The 19318-nt window shown below is 41.4% G+C and overlaps 1 protein-coding gene across 2 annotated transcripts in view; it reads right to left on the bottom strand.

The window, feature by feature from the left end:
- Positions 1–19318, bottom strand: part of syne2b (spectrin repeat containing, nuclear envelope 2b) — a 52708-nt gene that overhangs the window by 19443 nt on the left and 13947 nt on the right. For both annotated transcript variants that reach the window (XM_013909713.1, XM_013909714.1), the window contains exons 16-33: positions 18288–18440; positions 17962–18138; positions 17706–17861; positions 17378–17521; positions 17100–17270; positions 16489–16622; positions 16165–16369; positions 15830–16012; positions 15361–15468; positions 14573–14727; positions 14043–14190; positions 13864–13958; positions 13302–13533; positions 12589–12783; positions 10774–10896; positions 9596–9751; positions 7827–7985; positions 6659–6825 (exon numbers count right to left, since the gene is read on the bottom strand). In XM_013909713.1, the coding sequence (XP_013765167.1) occupies positions 6659–6825; positions 7827–7985; positions 9596–9751; positions 10774–10896; positions 12589–12783; positions 13302–13533; positions 13864–13958; positions 14043–14190; positions 14573–14727; positions 15361–15468; positions 15830–16012; positions 16165–16369; positions 16489–16622; positions 17100–17270; positions 17378–17521; positions 17706–17861; positions 17962–18138; positions 18288–18440 (2861 nt within the window). The remainder of the gene's footprint in view (positions 1–6658; positions 6826–7826; positions 7986–9595; positions 9752–10773; positions 10897–12588; positions 12784–13301; positions 13534–13863; positions 13959–14042; positions 14191–14572; positions 14728–15360; positions 15469–15829; positions 16013–16164; positions 16370–16488; positions 16623–17099; positions 17271–17377; positions 17522–17705; positions 17862–17961; positions 18139–18287; positions 18441–19318) is intronic.

Below are 19318 nucleotides of genomic sequence, written 5' to 3'. Positions count from 1 at the left end.
CTCATCTGCTAGCAAGCGCTAACCCACCATCCCTCCCCTCCCTGCCTTCTCCACAGACCGCCCGTCCCCTCCTCTCACCATCCTCTCTTCTCCTCTTCCAGCTTTTACAAACAGCTGGATGCAGTGACAGGTACACTCACAAAGAACCAGCATTGGAAACTGTAGAAATTGCCCAAATAATTAATTTCCAAAACTAATAATATTCAAGCTTGATTAAAATGTATTTTTCTCTAGATACTTTTTCTGCTTTGCAGTCTTTCTTGAAACTTCTGTTTCATTTTATTTCTCTTAATTCACAGAATTAATCATTTTCCTCTTCTTGTTTCATATTTACTTATGAGTGATGTTTGATATGATATTTAGTTATGAGTTCACATGTTTGAAAAAATCTCTTTAAGGGACTAAAATATTGAAAATAAACCAGGCTTGATGGGTAGCTCTCAAATCCAGAACTACTTGAGAGAACATAGATTTTAATACTAATTTGTTTTTCATGTTTTCACAGAGGGTACTGACACAGCTAAACCAGGATTAATTCTGTGGCTAAAAATCTACCAACTGAACTTTATAAGGGACCATTCAAGCCATCTGTCTCTCGGTGAGTTTGATAAATATGCATGAATATCAGAGATTCAGGATAATGTGGCATGACCATGACTGAGGAAGTAGAAAAGTACACAGTTAGGCTAAAACAATTCAAGACGTCTGTAAGGTAAAGACATTAAAGTTCATTAAAGGTGGAGCTGTAAACTGTTGCTCAGACTGCCAATAGTGGCCGACACAGACAGAGCCAGCGGGAAACCCGAGGTTGGTAAACTTCCATCTGCCACCTTCTTTATATTGAAATAAACCACCCTCGGGCTCAGAGTACCAAGAACAAGTAATATATTACAGGTCTGAATAATAAAGGTTAGAAAAAAACAACAGGTGGAGCAGAAGGAAGAATGACAACAAAAAAAGGTCATAAAATGAGAACAGAAATGTAAATCTGAAGTGTGCTTGAGACAGAACATGCAAAGCTGGCCAAATACTTCTATGTTGGTAGCTGTATATAAAAATGAGCCACCTGGTGCACAAGAGAAAACACAGAAAGAAAGAACAGCACAAGCAAACAAGTCTCCAAAAGTGAGTCAATCCCTGCAGACTTAAACGTTAACATGGCCAACTTTAGAGGTGGTCACACTCAAAATGTGAGTAGTGAACTGAGACCTGCAACATTTCATTTTAGATTATTGATTACAGGCATGAAGAAGTTGAAGGGATACACACAAGTGCAAATCTCACATTTCACTTATTTGCAATTACATGCCTATAAATAAAATAATCAACTCCAAGATGACTCCATCTTACATATCACAGTCTGTCACACATAACCAATCCCTGTTGCAATAACACCATCACTATGACAACCAGGTCTATGGCCACATGAAAAGAGAACCGAGTGGCAACAAAAGGACAACCTTTCTGTCCGTATAAACGAAACAAATAAACTAAACAACATGGCACTAAATGTGTGAAAGCTGTACTTGAAATGAACGGCTTGACTGTGCTATAATCTGAGAAACAAAAACGCTGTGTGAGAGTACACGAAGTAAATCTGTGCAGATACCAGGTGTGAGGAGGAGAGGTGTCTGGACAGAGCAGGGTAAATGTTTTTAAAGAGAAAACAAACATCTGCCTTGCATGCATCTTATTCGCACAATAAAGCGAGCGGATGGTGGCCCCTGAGGCAGAGCGCCCATCAGGACAAAGGCTCGCATTAGCAAACAGCAGCTGCTGGGCCGGGTGACGGAGCACCCGGTTTGTTTTGGGGGACAAAGGCGAGCAGCGGGCCAGTATCAGCGCATCTAATCCCTCTGCAAGTCAAACCTCAGCAGTCATCTGATGTAACTTAGTGGGGTGAGATGCAGACAATGGCAAGAGCCACAGTCATCAGTGACTCTGAATCAGCTAGTCTTGGAACTTCATCAGCCCTTATCCAAACATGTGACAGAGGCCTGCAGGACTCTGACAATGGACCATCCAATGAGACCAACCACTGACTCAGCTCTGTATAATGTGCATGCTGTAAATGGTAAATGGACTGGTTCTTATATAGCACTTTTCTGTTCTACTTGAGCATTCAAAACACTTTATACAATGTCTCACACATTCTTTCTATCTAACATTTACCCACACATTTACCCGGACACGACACCCCTTGCGCAACCTTCACTTCATAAACCTCTAGCTACATATTTTCTTGGCTTCATGTGAATGCAAATTTTGAGACTGGAGAAGTCCCTCGGATGTCTTGGTGCATGCTCAATCCAAGTAAGTAAATGGACCCATTTTTCGCTGCACCAAAAATTAGTCCACCCCAAGGATCAAGTCCCCAGACACAAACAGAGTAATGTACACTGTTAAGTGCCAGGAGGATTGCTATGATTTAAAAATGAGGGAAACCAAACAACCTCTGGCGAAGCAGATGGCTCAACAAAGAAGAACTAACTCATCAGCAGACACTGACTACATTTATCTGCATAGAAAGGGTTTACCCCCTTATTACAGTTCACAGCAATTCGTCCTCAGCCTCAAATCCTACAAAGGTTTTGGCAGCAGATATAATAACATGAATAACAAGAATCTTAAACTACTCCACCTAACTATGGGTGCATTAGTGCTAGTGATAGTAAATTTTGATAGACAATAGTATACAGTTTGTCTGTTTTGGTGTGCCAGAACTGGTCTGCACTGAGACCTTCACCCAGCTTTGATACCAGTACAGATTTTAACGATTGTAACTAGTGTCACACAAACATTTTCAAAAACTTGAAATAAAAAGTTGGAATATGACAACTGCACAGTTTCCTCACTAATGGCTCATTAGCAGGCTTAGCAATCTTATGCTGGTCAGTTACTTAAGGGGGGGAGACCAGTGAGTGCAAATCCACTATTGTGTGTGATGCTCCCTCTCAACTCTAGTCTCCATTCTGTTGTTAGTGGAAGAGGGTATGTCTCTGTACTAACAGCCTGACAGTCATGATAAAGACCCTTGTCCCTAAATGAACAACATAGATGGATTTAGTGCAGTCTCTCTCAGGCCAAGTTGTAGAATAAATGTATCAATTTTTTTCTTTAATTTTAACATTCATCACTTTGCAAGCTGAACTTTCCTGAAAGCTCTCCATTCACAGGTGGTCAAGCACGGAAGGTACCCTTTAAATTTCCCCTTTCTTAATTGCGTTTGTTTTTCTTTTTCCTACTTAAAACACAAACCACACTAGGAGAAGCCTGGTACCTGGCGCCGTGTTCACACACATATAAACACTACAAATCGATAGGATGCCACTCATTGTTAACTGCCCCTCAAAAATCGCCCTGGGTAGATGTGGCAAAGTTGAAAGGTTTTCATTTAAATACCCTCCGACTCACAAAAGCAGCAATCAGCCCCATGTAAATTTTGCTTCCCTTGTGAAACGGAAACACGGAGATTTTCTACCCCACTTGATTATGCGAAAGTGCTTCAAACTAAATGGGGGGAAAAAGCTTCAGTCAACAGCTTCTTAAGTGGATAATGAAGAATTAAGGATCACTGCATTTATATTAAATTCATATTATTAAAATGTGAATAAGATGAAGGTAAAGAGTGCAACCATGTTAACTACACAGCAACCTGGGTTTAAAAAGTTTAGTTAGCTCTGATTCGCTTGGTGCATTTTATGAAAAAAATCAGTTCTTTCGCCATCACTAGACTGGTAATTATGTGCAGCAGCATTCAATCATTGGTTTAAACCCGCTTTCCTGTTGTTTGGTGCAAATGTACTGATAATTGCTGTGCACTCCACCAACCTGCATCCATTCTGCTGTACAGCAAGGCCATAGCTGGTAATAACTACTGCACCGTTTGACTACGGGAAAGTGACTAGTAGAGAACAAGAAAGGTCAAAAACCCTCCACTAATGCACGCCGCTTGTTTCTGAGATCAACCTTGTGAGTGGAAAGAACACATAATTATCTCCAGGCTCACCACATACATAAATATAAAGACTCGTGTTGCTATCAGCTAAATAGTGAACTCAAAAGTTGCTCTTAGATGAAAACATTCTGACACTGGAGTATCCAAGTGTGTAACCTTTTAGACTTGTGTTTCTTCTTCTTCTGTGGAACCAGCTTCCAGTTTGGATTCAGGAGACAGACACTATCTCTACTTTTAAGATTAGGCTTAAAACTTTCCTTTTTGCTAAAGCATATAGTTAGGGCTGGACCAGGTGACCCTGAATCCTCCCTTAGTTATGCTGCAATAGACGTAGGCTGCCGGGGGATTCCCATGATGCACTGAGTTTTTCCTTTCCAGTCACCTTTCTCACTCACTATGTGTTAACAAACCTCTCTGCATTGAATCATATCTGTTATTAACCTCTGTCTCTCTTCCACAGCATGTCTTTTATCCTGTCTTCCTTCTCTCACCCCAACCGGTCGCAGCAGATGGCCCCGCCCCTCCCTGAGCCTGGTTCTGCCGGAGGTTTCTTCCTGTTAAAAGGGAGTTTTTCCTTCCCACTGTCGCCAAAGTGCTTGCTCATAGGGGGTCATATGATTGTTGGGTTTTTCTCTGTATCTATGAAGCGCCTTGAGGCGACTTTTGTTGTGATTTGGCGCTATATAAATAAAATTGAATTGAATTGAATTCTGCAGAATCCAAAAACTGCAAAGTTAATTATTTCGCTTCATCCCTTGCAAAATACCATAAAAATAATTGGGAATTTCTGAGATGTAATTTATAGTTTTCAGATATATACATCAGCTTATGTGTTTCGTTTTTAATAATGAAAAATGAGTACAAAAAACCCTACTGGTAAATACTGGTGACAGGTGACGAGGTAAATACTGGTGACTTGCCCAGAACGTACCCCACCTTCTGCCCATTTTCAGCTTGGACAGGCACAGCTCATCCTTTAGTGCAGCTCAAGCTCTCTCTTCTGTCTTTATCCAGCTACTTTTTCACTTTTAAAGTTTGATTGTCAACTTTTCTGTCTGGAACTGTGGAAACATTTCAGCACCTCCCTGCATGCAGCTATCAATCTTCTCTGTGTTGGAATGCAATTTGAATTCATAGATTAATAATAATATGAGTCTATCCTCTGCTTCACCAACTTTAATCTGCAGCCACAGTAGAATAACAGCTGTGCTGTGCCCAGTCCAACAGTGCACAGATAAAGCTGCACGTGCTGAACTGCAGCAGTAAACACTAAAGGGTCAGGATTCAAAGAAGCATGATGACTAAAGGAATAATCAGCAGGTTGTATTCTTAAGCTGTGAAAACCACTTGTTAAGTAGCGATAATCTAAATACAAACCACTTCAGAAGCCAATATTTAATACATCCATTCATTTTCTTTTACTTATCCAGTTCAGGGTCACCATAGAATAAGAGGTGGAGCATAGTCTAGACAGGCCACCAGTCTGTCACATGGCTAACACAGAGAGACAGACAAACATTCACACCTGATGGTTGAAGGGAATTTGGGATCATTAGCCTAACCCCACTAACTGCATGTCTTCATAATGTGAACGAAAATAACTGCATTCTCTCTCCAAATCAAGTCACATTTCAGGGCTGCTCTTGTAGCTTTGGATCAACAGTCATACTGCACACAGTCATAAAGACATCCAGTAAGATTTCCCATAAGAGAAAAGAGTGATGGCATCATGTCAGAATATCAGAAGGCAAGAGTAAAAATAATATAAAAAGTGCAATCTAAAGGTTTTATTGTTCCTTCAGGATATCCCACTGTTAGCTTGTCAAGCCCAGCAATACTTTATCAGACTTTCAGCATTATTAGATTGATGGGACTGTCACACTAAGCTGTGTGGAGGGATTGCTATTATGCCAAACAAAATGAAGCCAATGTGGAAATACTGTGCAGTTCATCAAATGGCAACTTGAGGCTAGTTCCAGAAATTGAGACACTCCCATGTTAACTTTACAACATTAAAAAGGATGTTTACGGCCTAGTTGGAAAAATGTTTTTGGTCTCCATCATTCCCTCTTTCTCCACCATGTTTGTGCTGTTACCTTTTGGAACATTTTGATAAAACAAGCTGACAAATATTATAACCCGCTGTTGGTAGATGACATCCAACAAGTTTTTGCTTCAGTTTTGTAACAAAATGTGGTGTATGGCTAAGCGTTGCTACGCTTTCTATATAAAGCTTTCTAACCAAACTTGCTAGTATTCTCTGATAAGTAGTAACTCCAATTACAGCTGCATTTGGCTTAAAAAAAAAAAAAAAGAACATGACTGCAGCCAGAACGCTAACACCGAGGCCAAAATATGACATCACAGTGGCTAGGTAAATTTTTTATATGCAGTTTTTGTGCTACTCTTAATAAGCAGGCAACCCCACTGCTAACGGCTGAATGTTTGAAAGACGTTCAAAGAGTGATGTAAAAAAACCTTTAGCATAAACTGTTAGGCACTTGCGTCAAAGTTGTCAATATAAGTTTAAACAAAGTGTTGGACTGGGAGTCGAACTTGGTTATATAACCAAGCACTACAACACCAGCACCCCTACTCAACAATAAAACGTATAAACTCACAAATTCATTCATATAAAATTAATCTCCAACATCTCTAGCAACATTTCTTAACACATTTTTATGCCTTCTTGCTTCCTACCTGGCCTCTATGTGATCAAACAGATGTTGCCAGCGGTCGTTGACGTCCTTCAGCTTGTCATTGATCTCTGTTTCCTTTGTCTTGTTGCTGGCTGTGATGAGCTGCTCTCCAAGCTGCTTTAGGTGGGTTTTATTCTCACTGAACAGGTTGATCTCCTCCATACAGTCCTGATTGAGAAATCCAAGTAAAAAGACAGAATGATGTACTACACGTGAGCATGTAAATTTCTGGTGCACCAGCATTCTTTAAGTCTTAAAAGCTTTGAATTTAGTTTGAATTTGCGTGCCAGGAGTCTGTATCTCAGGGCCAAACGCTCAATTTTAATGCCAGAGGAGCTGTAAAGGTTTGAAACCCTCACGACGGCAATAACTGAGTTTCAGCATTCACCTTTACTAACCTCTACTCCCCCCCCCCCTTCACCCTCCATCACCGTCACTCCCATAGCACCAAATAAAAGAGGCCGTGAGATCAACACAAAACACACCCGCGTGGCCCTGCTGGGCCAGAAACAGCTGTCGTCTCTTTAACAATCAGGAGGGAATTCACAGCTTTTTGAAAAGCCCAGACAGTGCACCACACAACGTGACACATCCTGATACAAAGCAGCACAGACGGCAGTGGTGCCACAAATGAAATGCAAAAGGAAACTTTTAACGCTGATTAAAAAATCACACACATTAATATATGAGTGCATTCCTTTGTTTTACAGCTGTGAGGGGTAAAGAGTGATTCTATGACTGTTATCCTACTACTAGAAGTACTTTTGTGGGCTTGAATGGCTTGAAAACCTTACTGATGATCTCATCAGCACAGCAGTGAAACAACAGAAAGTATCTGGTATTAGACAGTGCCAGTTAGACTGCCTGATTGCTGTTGCTTTGGCTACTGTGATTAAGCATGAAGTGTTCAAAAAACCAACTACAGCACTCTGCTTCACTAACAGCAAGTGAAGCTTGAGACGATGGCAGTAAGAAATCTTATTTAACAATGTAAAGTTTTAATTAATTCTCTTGCAGACAACAGTTTAAGTTGTGGGAGTACTCAGCAGCGACCCTTGCAGCTGTGCTCAGAAACTGTTTGGTGGTCTTATGTATTTCACTACTTAAATCGGTCTTCCTGTCACTATAACTATATCGTTACCAATATACATCCTAGTTAGAACGCTTACCTTCTTGAGTTTCTCGACCATTTCCTCGATGTTGAGATCAGAGTTGTGCGCCACCTTGTTCTCCATTTGCGTCAACCACTCACACAGCTCCTTGTTCTTCTCATTGAAGATGATCCAGGCGTTCAGGCGGTCTGCGATCTCCTGTTTACGCAGGGACACCTGAGACACAAAGCGGATTGGGGGACAGAAATTAAATAAGTATCATCACTGTAAGATGCTTAGTGGTACTGTAGCTGTCTAATCTATCTTATCATTATGGGTGCAGATGCATTGTAAGCTGATTTGTGCTGATTGGGTTGTTGTTCACTTTAGCTTGGAATGAATATAGAATTTAACTCAGGCGGACCCTGGTGCTGGTGACTTCATCGTGATTTTTTTCCAAATGATTTACACTCAGACCTTTAAAAACAATAATAATCAGGCACAAATGGTGACATCCTATAAAGTCTGGGTATCCTCCAGATTATCATTAAGCATCAACATATTAAGCTAATATGCACACCTGAGAAACACATGCACAGCCTTATCTAAACATGGGAGATGATATAGGATGCTTGACTTTGCCAGCTTTCATCCTAGATGTTTCTTTGGTGTTAAATGTTTATACTTTTCTGTCACAGATGTGTGCCAAGCCAAAACAGGCTAACTGCTCTGTAATAGATTACTCAGACTCACTTGGAGGATAAAGCTCCCTTTTTTTTCACGCCGTGGGCATGAACACTTCGTTTTGTATTTGGAGAAAATCATTCATTCATTCTAAACATACTTACAAGGCCTGTTTAAAAACACACTGACAAAGCTGATAGGGAAATGTTACTGAGAGTATTTTAGGCAATCTTTAGGCAATTTTCACACTTTACCTGTAAATGTGTCTCAGGTAAAATGTTTCACTTTTAATAAACATTCGTGAATGAAGAAGCCTCCACACAGTCAGAAGTGCCCATCCTTGCGATCACCTCCCCCTCCCCCAAATTCATTTTAATGCAAAAGCTCTTCTTCCTGAAACCTCTTAGCTCTTTGCAACATTTCTCTGTCGTCACCATCTGTTCCCCGTTATCACAATGCTCCCTTCACAGCCCCGCCTCCCAGACGTGTTGGTCCTTTTAGTTGCCCCTTAAAGTATTACTGAGATTTACTAACTTAACTCCTGTCTAATGGCTCAGACTTTCAACAGAAACAATAAATGAATGTGGTGAACTCAGAATGCTGATTAAACCATATCACAGCACATACAATGTACTGCAGATGTGAGAGCTGCTGCTAATCAAGTCAGATAACTTTTAGGTGCTCTTTCAAAAAGAAACCCCCCCAAAAAACAAACAAATAAAACAACTTTTGACCAAATAAAGAAAATTTAGTTGCTGTATTTAACCCTTGAGCTTCTTGACAGACTATTCCTCACCCTGCAACTTCATCCTGCAATGGTTTGAAGATACTTTGTCCCTTTAAACCATGACAGTTTTTTAGACTGCGGGCCTAAATCCAAACAGTTCTGATGAGTGTTTCTGGTCTCATTATGCTTCATATCAATCTCTGTATCAGCAATGCTTTAAAAAAAAATTCCCGAAGAGATTTGACTGTTTGAGTTTTAGAAAGTAAGAATCAAACGGGGGAAACAGCAATATAAAAAAAATGATTCAGGATACTGGTGAAGCAGCTTTAGCAAGGCAAATGCACCAGGAATAGAACAATCATGAGAATTTTTAAGGATAAGTCTGCTCTGATTCCAGAGTCAGACAGGAGTCATGTTTGAGCCTGCGCACACTAACCTTGAAGCAGAGTTCCTCCCACTGGCAGTGCAGGTGCTCCACCTGCTCCTGCAGCAGCAGGACATCGTCTGCAATGATGTACTGGGACAGATCCGTCTTCATGCTGCTCAGCTCCGTCAGGCTCTCAGCCCAGTCCTCCAGGGAGATCTTGTTCTTCTGCATACCATAACACAGCGATCACCACAACAAACTGTCAGGGACTCCCCCCTCCTCGCCCTCTGCACTCACTCTCTCACAGCTAGTCCCTACTGTCCTCTCGCTCTGGACCTCCAGCCCCTTTTTCTTTCTCCCTCTATCTCTATCACCCTTTTCTCTCTATTTCTCCCCGCCCAGCGAGAGAGGATTAAAGGCCACAGGCTGCAAGCTGGGCTGGGGGAGGGGTGACTCTGCAGGGGGAAGGTAGGGGTTGGGGATAAAGGCTTTGGTGGGTCAGAGGGGATGAGCTTTGAGGCAAAACTATTTCAAACTTGACTTTGGTCTCCTGGGTCCAAACAATCTGAGAACTTGTTGTAGATCCACATTCTGATGTTTACATGTCAGTATTTTAAACAGATATTTATTAGCCCTTCACCACCTACAGGCTGCTAACACGAACATGCAGAATGTGAGTATGAACTTGGAGTACATGCATAAAAAAACAAAACAAAACAACAACAAAAAAACTGCTGAAGAGAAAAGACAATGCATGAAAGAATAATCTGACACATTGAGAATCACATATATTCATTTCTTAGTAAGGACAAGATAGACCTTTGAAAAAACAAAACAGATATAACAAACAGAACAAATATATGTGTTTCTCCAAATGAAGAACCTTTTATCTGATAAGATGTCCTTACTGTCAGAGCGGCCTGGCTGTCACTTATTTTATAAATTATATAATTAACTGTCTGTACTAATTGCAATAAGCTGACAATCAAAACTCACCCCCTTGTTTAGTTTTTAAAAAAAATCCTAGTTCTTGTTAATAGGAACACAAATAAATGTATGTCTCCGTTGAACGATATTCCTTTTTAACAGGACTATACTGTGGTTCAGTCTCAGCAGTTAAACAAAAGCACGCCCAGCTCAGAGTTCATTATTAGGCCGAAATTATTTTACTGCTGGAGTTTCCGCTAAAAAAGTGAAGCAAGAAATGCACCTCCTGTGCTTTTGTGATTAGTTATTTGGAGATGTACCTTGTAGAGCTTTGCACTCTCCAGGTCGTCATCACACTCTGGCATGGTCTGGTTCAGCCGGGTCTTCATGTCTTTAAGCTGCAGCATGCTATCTGTTAGCCCAGCCTCGCAGCGCTCCCAGTTCTAACACAATCAAAATGTATTTTTTAAAATAGGTTAATCAAGCAGATCAATGTGATAGGATCTTACAAAGCTGATTGAACAACAACCCATCACACTTCTTTGTCTTTTACTTCCTAAACATGCTTGCAGTCATTAATCACGACAGATTGGATTAACTTGCCTGCTCTCAGGCCATGAGAATGTGTCAGACGCTATGGGAGACAAGTAGAGGATCTATGTGTCTTTGTCCAGGCTCAATAAACAAAAACTCAACTCATCTTATAGACTTCCACGTCATATTTACCCACTGATGATACAAGGCAAAGGAAATGAGACACTGAGAAAGTAGCAGATTTACAAAGCGGCTGAACTACTATACAGCATGTGCTGTAAAAACAACTAAGGGCTAAATCTAAGAGCGATGTTTTCAGTCCACACCGAGGCTGAGGCTGATGTAACTTCCTCAGGGGCTTCACTCTCACTCCCTGACACGGCCTTAAATTTCATTGATTCTGTACATCCGGTGTAATCTGACCATCCATTGACTGGAGGGTAAGGGTAGCACAAAACACTCATCTACTGTGGTGATAACAATTTAAAAGCCAAATACTCAGACATGATAACATGAAAAGACAAAGACACAATATGCACGGCTGAAAACTGTTTACTGCTGTTTTAAACTGGAGCCCATTCAAAACAAAGCATCAATACGTTTTTTTTACCGATTAATTACCGTCCAAAATAAAGGAACCGTTTAGTCTAAAAATCTCAAACGGGACATTTTACTGGAGCTGACACTAACAGTAAAAAACAAGAAGTGGATCACTCTCTGGGCAGTATTTACTTTTATTGGAAAAGTGTTGTGTTTTGTGTGCATTTCCTTTGTTTTAAACTTACTTTAAGATGGTTTTAGTGCAACAAAAACAAGGGCAAAGTTCAGGCTTTCGCTATTTGCCCTGTTGAAACCCATTTTAATATCCTCGACGTAATTTTGAGTTCACTTATTTTTTATTGATGTGAATACAGTGCATGCATAGCAGTCATTTCATTGTCTAGTAAATTCATTAACATTTTTAGTAATCTATATCAAGTGAAAAAAGTTTTTGATCACAATTTTATTTTGTTTTTAAAATATTAAAAACATCTTCAGGAACATTGTACAGGTATTCAATTTTTTATGTATGTAAACAGTTATAACCTGTTACTTTAATGTTATTATTATAATAAAGTAATTTTAGTAATATTTAGTGTCGCTATACATCATTATCTATATGCCTATATATATGTATATATACAGAATGGCAGTAAGAAACATAATTTTAAGAAATAGCTCTATATATGATTATTATCGCTTTGACCTTCAAACCAATCTACCGTTTTGAAGGCGAGGTCAGAGGTCAAATATGACATATTTAAATCTTTGTTCAGTACTTTCAGTATTTTAACAATACTCTGTGTTTTTATTTGACAAACAGGCCAGGATACAAATATATTGACTTTACTGTGTTTGCATTTAAGAAGTCACATGAATAAGAAGAAGAGTTCAAGATAAATTTAAGTCAAAATACAGAAAATACAAACACACAAGCACAGATACACTGCAAAGTTGTCCTTAGTAGCATAGACTGAGTTTGAACTTGTCTCACTGTGTACCAGCTAAAAAGTTCCTAAAAGTAACCCGTTAAATCAGAACATAATAGTCACAATGATTACCTTGATTATAGCCTCGGTGAGCTCCAGTCTTTTGAACAGCAAACTGTGGAGACTGTCCCACTCCTCCTGCAGTGTCCCCAGATCTGTCTGAAGCTGAGTCTGGGTCTCCTCGTCCCCCATGGAGAACAGCTGACGGCCAACCTCCAGAGTGTTGATGAAACTGCTCTGATACCTCTGGAACAGCAGCTCTTTGTGCTGAGGATGACAGTGCAGGAGATAAAACATAGAAAGGAGTGTGGAGGAAAAATGAAGCGAAGGAAGCTACTCAGCAGTGATTCATTGGGGGATGTAGTCAGCCGGGGGCTCTGTGGGGCTTCCATCTTCTTTTTTTTTAAAGGGGCAGCTTACAATAGGTCAAAGTCTTATCTTCATCCACATTCAATTCAAATCTCATCAGTCTTCCTTCATGACAGCCCAAAATAACAAAGATTGGAAACTTTACAATCGTTTCATTTTCCCTTTGCTGTAAATGCAATCAGCACCAATTTTCCCTCAGTGTTCATATCTTTAAGCAGCCGTCTGTGAGTGAGTGGCAAAGATAACGTGAACAAACAATGATTTTCAGCAAGTGTAAAAGACTCCCACAAAGATCAGTCCTCTTAACAGATTGATATTCTTATAATTTCATTCATCAGCTTGCAGTGAGTGTTTAATTCAATCAGTTTCATGGCCCTTTCAAGTGATTTCAAAATCAATTCGAAAACAGATCCCACCTGCAGGTCGTGGAGGGAGCGTCGGAGCTGCTGCAGGCTACAGCAGGTTAGTCCAGCTGAGGGGAGCAGGGTCTGCGTGTCCGCAAGGAACCTCTGGAGCTTTCTCAGGCTGCGGCTGTACAGGTGCCAGTGCTTCACCAACCCCTCCACCAAAGACCGTCGCTGGTCAGCCCGCTGTACTGCTCCCTGCCACTGCTCTCTGAGCTGGGCCAGCTTTAGGATGAAGTCGCTCCTGGATCCATCAAAATATTAAGTTGTACTTAAATTTCAAAATGAAACACTGACTGTCTAAACAAACAGAATGATTCATTGTTTTCTGAGGCCATTTGTACCAATCAAGCTAGATTTTTTTAATTAGAACAGAAACCTATACGAAGCATGGAACCTGGTGGTGATGCTAGTGAACGGTCAGTGAACAGTCAGGTGATCACCAAAGCTTTTAGGATTTCATCTTCATCAATATAACTCTATTAAATTTCATGTCAGTTCATTTCAAAGGTGTCAACATATTTCACACATCCTGGACTCAGATGGGCAGAGGGATGCTGTTTGATCTTCTCACCTGCCCTCCACCTCTCCTTTCTGCAGCAGATGAAGAGCATCAGTGATGACTGAGTGAAGGATCTGGTGACCAATGGAGAGCTCAGCCTGAAAGCGCTGAATCACAGAGACATATGGATGATTAGAAGTGTGTAGTTCAAGCTTAGATGCGTCAGTAAGACTGCAATTCAGGTTTGATACCTTGTGAGTACAGAGCTGCTGTCTGAGGCCGTCGTACGATCCCGCTACGTCTACAGCCAGGCTGTCCTCCATCCTCTGCAGGAACGACATCCAGCTTTCACACTTCTGCTCAAATCTCTGCTGCCTCAGCACTTCCGTCTGCAGCTCACTGTACACAAAACAGAACAGCAGGTGAAAAATGTTCTGCAACATGTTACTTTATGAAAAGTATATTTTTAACGTTTTTTAACGTCAAAAAAGATTTGAGCGGATTTATAAAAACAGTTGTCTGCAAACGTTCTGTGAAATGCCCTTTGAGGCAAGGCTGCCAAACAAATGTATCCATTTAGTGATCAACCCTCATTTGTGTTCGGTTCATTCACTGCCTTTTACACAATTACGTTTGATTGTTTTCTCTCTTTTTTAAAACTGCGAACTAAATATCTTTTTGTTTTTTATTTACTTAAAACAGGGGAAATTAACTGGAAGACAGGAAAACTGTGATGGCTGCTCAGGTATTAGTTCCCTACTCCTCGTGTTTCCTCACTGACCTGCAGGCCTCTTCAGCTCTGGCGGAGGCATCGGCCCAGCGGCGGTTGAGGAATTGCAGGCGGTGTGCCGCAGCGTCCTCTAGCGTCAGACTGCAGCTCCGCTCGTTGAGCACATCGAGGTCAGCAGACAGGCCGCTCAGCTCCATGAGGCCAGACTGGAAACATATGGTGGCGTCAGAGACTCAGGAGGGATCACAACAGTCTGGACTACCTCACGCACGGCATCACAGCTCAGGACGGTCTAAGATTACACGCTGCAGTCATGCTCTGTGTTCCTCTGTCCTCATTTATTTATCGCCACAGGGCGGCTTCCTGCTTCTTCATATTCTCTCACTGTTGTATAACATCTGCTCCTGTACATTAACTTTCCATTCAGAGGTATAAAGTCAGGCAGAGACAAAGCATACTTTTACACCCTTACACTACTAAATATTTGACACTCATATTTCTGCTTAAGTCTTAACATTTAAGAGTTACAGCTGTCAAAATCTTCTCTTTGTGTAAACAATGTCACCCAAACGTTTTCAGCACTACATAGTTGTTCAGCACTGTAAATGCACCTACAGCTCAACTGGACTGTACGAGCTCATTTTCTTTTTACAGCTTTTAAATAAATAATTTTTCACTACATACAAGACTCAAGAAAATGAAGCTGGACTCTCTTTAAGAAAACACACATTTCTATTGTAGCATAAAAGTCTCTTAATGAACAGTTTACTTTGGGGAAAACAACAGAGAGCTAAACACGCAGCACAGCAGTCATTCATAAAATCTTCACGCTGTCTCACCTGGTCTGCCTTCAGAGCTGGATCCTCCAGGCGCTGCTGCCAGACCTCCAGATTCCTCTCCAGTGACTCCATCTCATTTTCAAACTCCTGCACCTGCTTAAGCTCCTCCTACACACAAACATGGCACATGGCCATATGTGTCTTAATTTATAGGTCACTGTGACGCTTTCTGGAGTCAGGTGTCAGGTGAGGAATAGCAGTGGCAGCAACAAAACAAGCAACGGTTTGTAGTAAAATACTTTAAAAAGTTTAGGTTTGTGCACGTTGACAGATTGGCAGTGTTTTCATTCAAAGATTCCTGCAGGTTTACCCAAATAACCAGGCTCACTGGTTTAACCTTAAACAAAAGTTTGTACTTGATATGTGATCGGTTCAGTGTAAGCAGTTTTTAAGTGAAAATGAATAATAAGCAATAAATCCAGTCTGACTTCACCAAATCCCACAGACTCTTTCATTCATGAGGTTTTACCTGCAGGTGACCCAGGTTCCTAGACAGCTGCTGTCTGAGCTGCAGGACACCACGTGGCAACAAGCGGCACTCTGATTGGACCAGACTGGCGGCTGAAGGTTCCAGGTGGCTAATCAAGTCCTTGGAGGCTTTCAGCACCACCTCCAGGTCAGACTGCAAGGTGTCTGTCCTCTGCAAGAAACTCTGAAGCAAAGGGGGCGGCAAATGATTGGAGAGTTTCTATTATTATTATTATTTTTATTATGTTTGGTGTCAGATGGTGAATTTTTAAATGCCTGTTACAAACTGCTGGACCCTGATATGAAATAAGACATTCTTTTAATTGATTATCTCACCTGAACATTTTCTATCTTGACAGTGAACAGCTTCACTGTGTTGTCCTGTCCAGGTGTGCTGCTCAGCACAGATGTGGCATCACTCTGTAGTGCCTGCAGTCGCTCTGCCAGAGACCCAGCACACTTATCATAAACCTGCCACACAGTCAGGACCTTCTGACATCTCTGGAGCTGCTGGCCCAGAGCTCCAGTCACTATAGTCCAACTGGAAAAAACAAAACAAAACAAACCAAAAAACAACAACAAAAGATCATATTTTTCCACAGAGTTTCCACATGTGGATGTGCCTGTGTGCAGGTGTATGTGCATGCGTGTTTGTCTCACCTGTCTCTCTGCCTGTCCAGACATTTGCTGATGATGGCAGCAGCAGCAGGACTGATGGTATCTCTGAGAGAGAGGATGTTCTGACCAAGTTTGTCCCACTCTACCTCTGAGGCTTCTGTCTCCTGTTGAAGAAGCTGCATCCAATACAACAAAACAGCCATCAGCCAAAAACAAAATCCAAACATATCCAACTCAGGGTCATAGGAGCTTATCCCAGCTGCCATGGGGCAAGAACCAGGGTATACTCTGGACAGGTTGCCAGTGTCTTACAGGGCCAACACAGCACCTATGGGCAATTTGGAACTAGTCACTAGTTAACCCAACCCCACTAGTTGCATGTCTTTGGACTGTGGGAGGAAGCTAGAGTACCCAGAGAGAAACCACGCAAACACAGGGAGAACATGCAAACTCCACACTGGTGGATGTTGGATTAGAATCCAGGACCCAGTGCTAACCACTGTCTTAATAAGCAATATGTTTTGAGTGTCCAGAAGCTCACAGTTCCAGTGACCAAATTCTCTTTATTAAACATATCTACTGCAGACAAAGAATCCAGAAAAAGTGGTGAGTTTAAACATCTACAAGTGATCGAGCTAGTATGGGTAAAATACCTGCAGCTTTTCATGGAGATCTGTGAGTGCCTGCAGGGAGAGCCGGGGGCCGCTGTAATACTTCAGAGTCTGAGATGCTCTCACTGTTTTCAGCACCATGTGACTCAGCTTCTCCTCCATGTTGCTCCATAACAGCTGAGCCTGAGTTAGCCTCTGTTTTACTGAGTCGTTCTGTAAAAGATAAGATAATCTAAAGACACCCAGGAGCAGACAAATACCTGACCTAAAACTTTTAAGTCAGAGGCATTTATCCTCTGAACTGTCCTTGTGTTACTTACCCTCTGTGTGAGAGCTGCGCAGGTCTCGATGGATTTATCGATTTGACAGATAAAATTGCAGCTCCTGTTTTCTTGTCTGCCACAAACTTTGTCTATCAGCTCCTGAAGAGCTGCAGACTTCTGCATAATCTTCTCCTCAAGATCCTGAGATAAAAGCAGAATTTAAAACCTGTGTTGATTTACTTCCCTTGTGTGGACGTGTATCTCTGAGTATTTCTTTGCAAATGACTTGACGTGAAAATTGCTCATCACGGCTGAAACATCAAATCTGAAATGTTGAAATGATGACAGACACGCTGACTGTTCACGCAGATGTTAGAACACAGACCTGGCAGACGCTGATGCTCCTCTGTAGCTCCGTCTGGCTGCTGGGTGTCTGAGCCGAGTCCATCCAGAGGTTTTGAACCGCGATCCAGCTGTTGATCCGCTGCAGTCGGGAATCCCACTCTACTCTGTTCCTCAACTCCTGTTCAACCTCCTGAATCTGAACACCGCACACGTTGTCAACAAATTACAAACATCTCCTCTAATGATCAACAGTGTGTGATGTAGGAAGGTTTATAGGCAGGACCTTTCAAACTTACCTTAGAGTTGATTTTTTCCTGCAAGCTGAGCCACTGATGGTTGAGGCGACCCTGTTCATCTGCATACTGGTTTTGTTCGTAGCGCAACCTGTGGTCCTTCTCAGTACTATTTGACTGTAATGGCTGGTTCACGTAGTCCACTGTAATCTGATGTGCACACATCTCTGTCTGAGACTCCTGAGAAATATGCCATGAATAAATACACAAGTAAACCAACAAACGTCTCTTGATCAGATCAGATCAGTGCTAATAATACTCCACTATCCCACTGAAACAGCATAATTAATACAAACATGTAAGACCACAACCACCACCATCCATTCTACCTTGAAGTATTTCAGGAACTGGGCGAGATCATTGTTGGTGCAGGAGTTTTTGTTGATTTTGTTGCAGTACTCCTCCAACTGACACTCAGCTGCTCCGAGCCAGGCCTGCAACTCCAGCAGCGCCCCCTGCTGTGTCTCCATCTCTAACCATCGCTGCAACGAAGTCCAAAAAATAAATAAATTTAAAAAAAACATTGCATACTGTTGTCATTGTTTAATGGCCTTTAATAAATTGTTTTCATTTATAAGCTTTCAGTTAATCCACAATGGTGCTATTAGCAAAGACAGTCCAGGTTTAAAAGGAAGTGAGTGAAAATCTTGAAGTAGGGGGGACAGAAGACTTACAAATGACAGGAGCTGACCACAAAGTGAACAGAGGCAGAGCAAATGAGGATTTCAGAAAGAGAACAAGGAAGGGGGTAGAGCTGAGACGAGTGGAGGTGGGAGGTGGGAAAGTAAAGAAGAAGAGTGGATGAACGAGACTGAAAGAGGAGAGAGGAGCAAAAGACAGACAAGCAGAAAAGAAAAAAAACGTCAGACACAGAGAGGTTCATAGGTGGTTTCACACCAAAAAGAGAAGAGAGGTGAGAAGAGCCCTCAAGATGGATGATTATAATTGGTGGCAGCAAAACTGCACCAAACTTTGTCGAGCTAAAGCCAGAAAGGTTCTGTGGAAGTATAACTTCTGACATTTAAATACATCCACAGATAAGAGGGTGTCTGGCACATAGTTTGTGTATTACAATATTCAGCATTTAAGAAACTCCATCGCTCCAACACCCTTCAGGGAGATCTGGGGTCAGATGTACTAATGTATTGGACCACGTTGCACTGTCTGCATTTATAAAGAGAGCACAGTTACAAGACTGCATATAAGAGGTGACCGATCCTGTTGGATGTGTATTTCTAGGAGTTTCTACGGTGGCTCTGAGAGGTCAAATGCACTGCAATGTAAGAAAAGAACAGCAAATAGAACAAAAATGTTGCAAAAACACTGAAAATAAAACTGAAAACAATTAAAGTAGAAAAAA

This window comes from Pundamilia nyererei, unplaced genomic scaffold (genome assembly GCF_000239375.1).
Source record: "Pundamilia nyererei isolate P.nyererei 1_Seehausen unplaced genomic scaffold, PunNye1.0 scaffold00029, whole genome shotgun sequence".
NCBI classification, from domain to species: domain Eukaryota; kingdom Metazoa; phylum Chordata; class Actinopteri; order Cichliformes; family Cichlidae; genus Pundamilia; species Pundamilia nyererei.
Note: the sequence above shows the minus strand (reverse complement) of the source record. Positions and strands in the feature narration are given on the sequence as shown.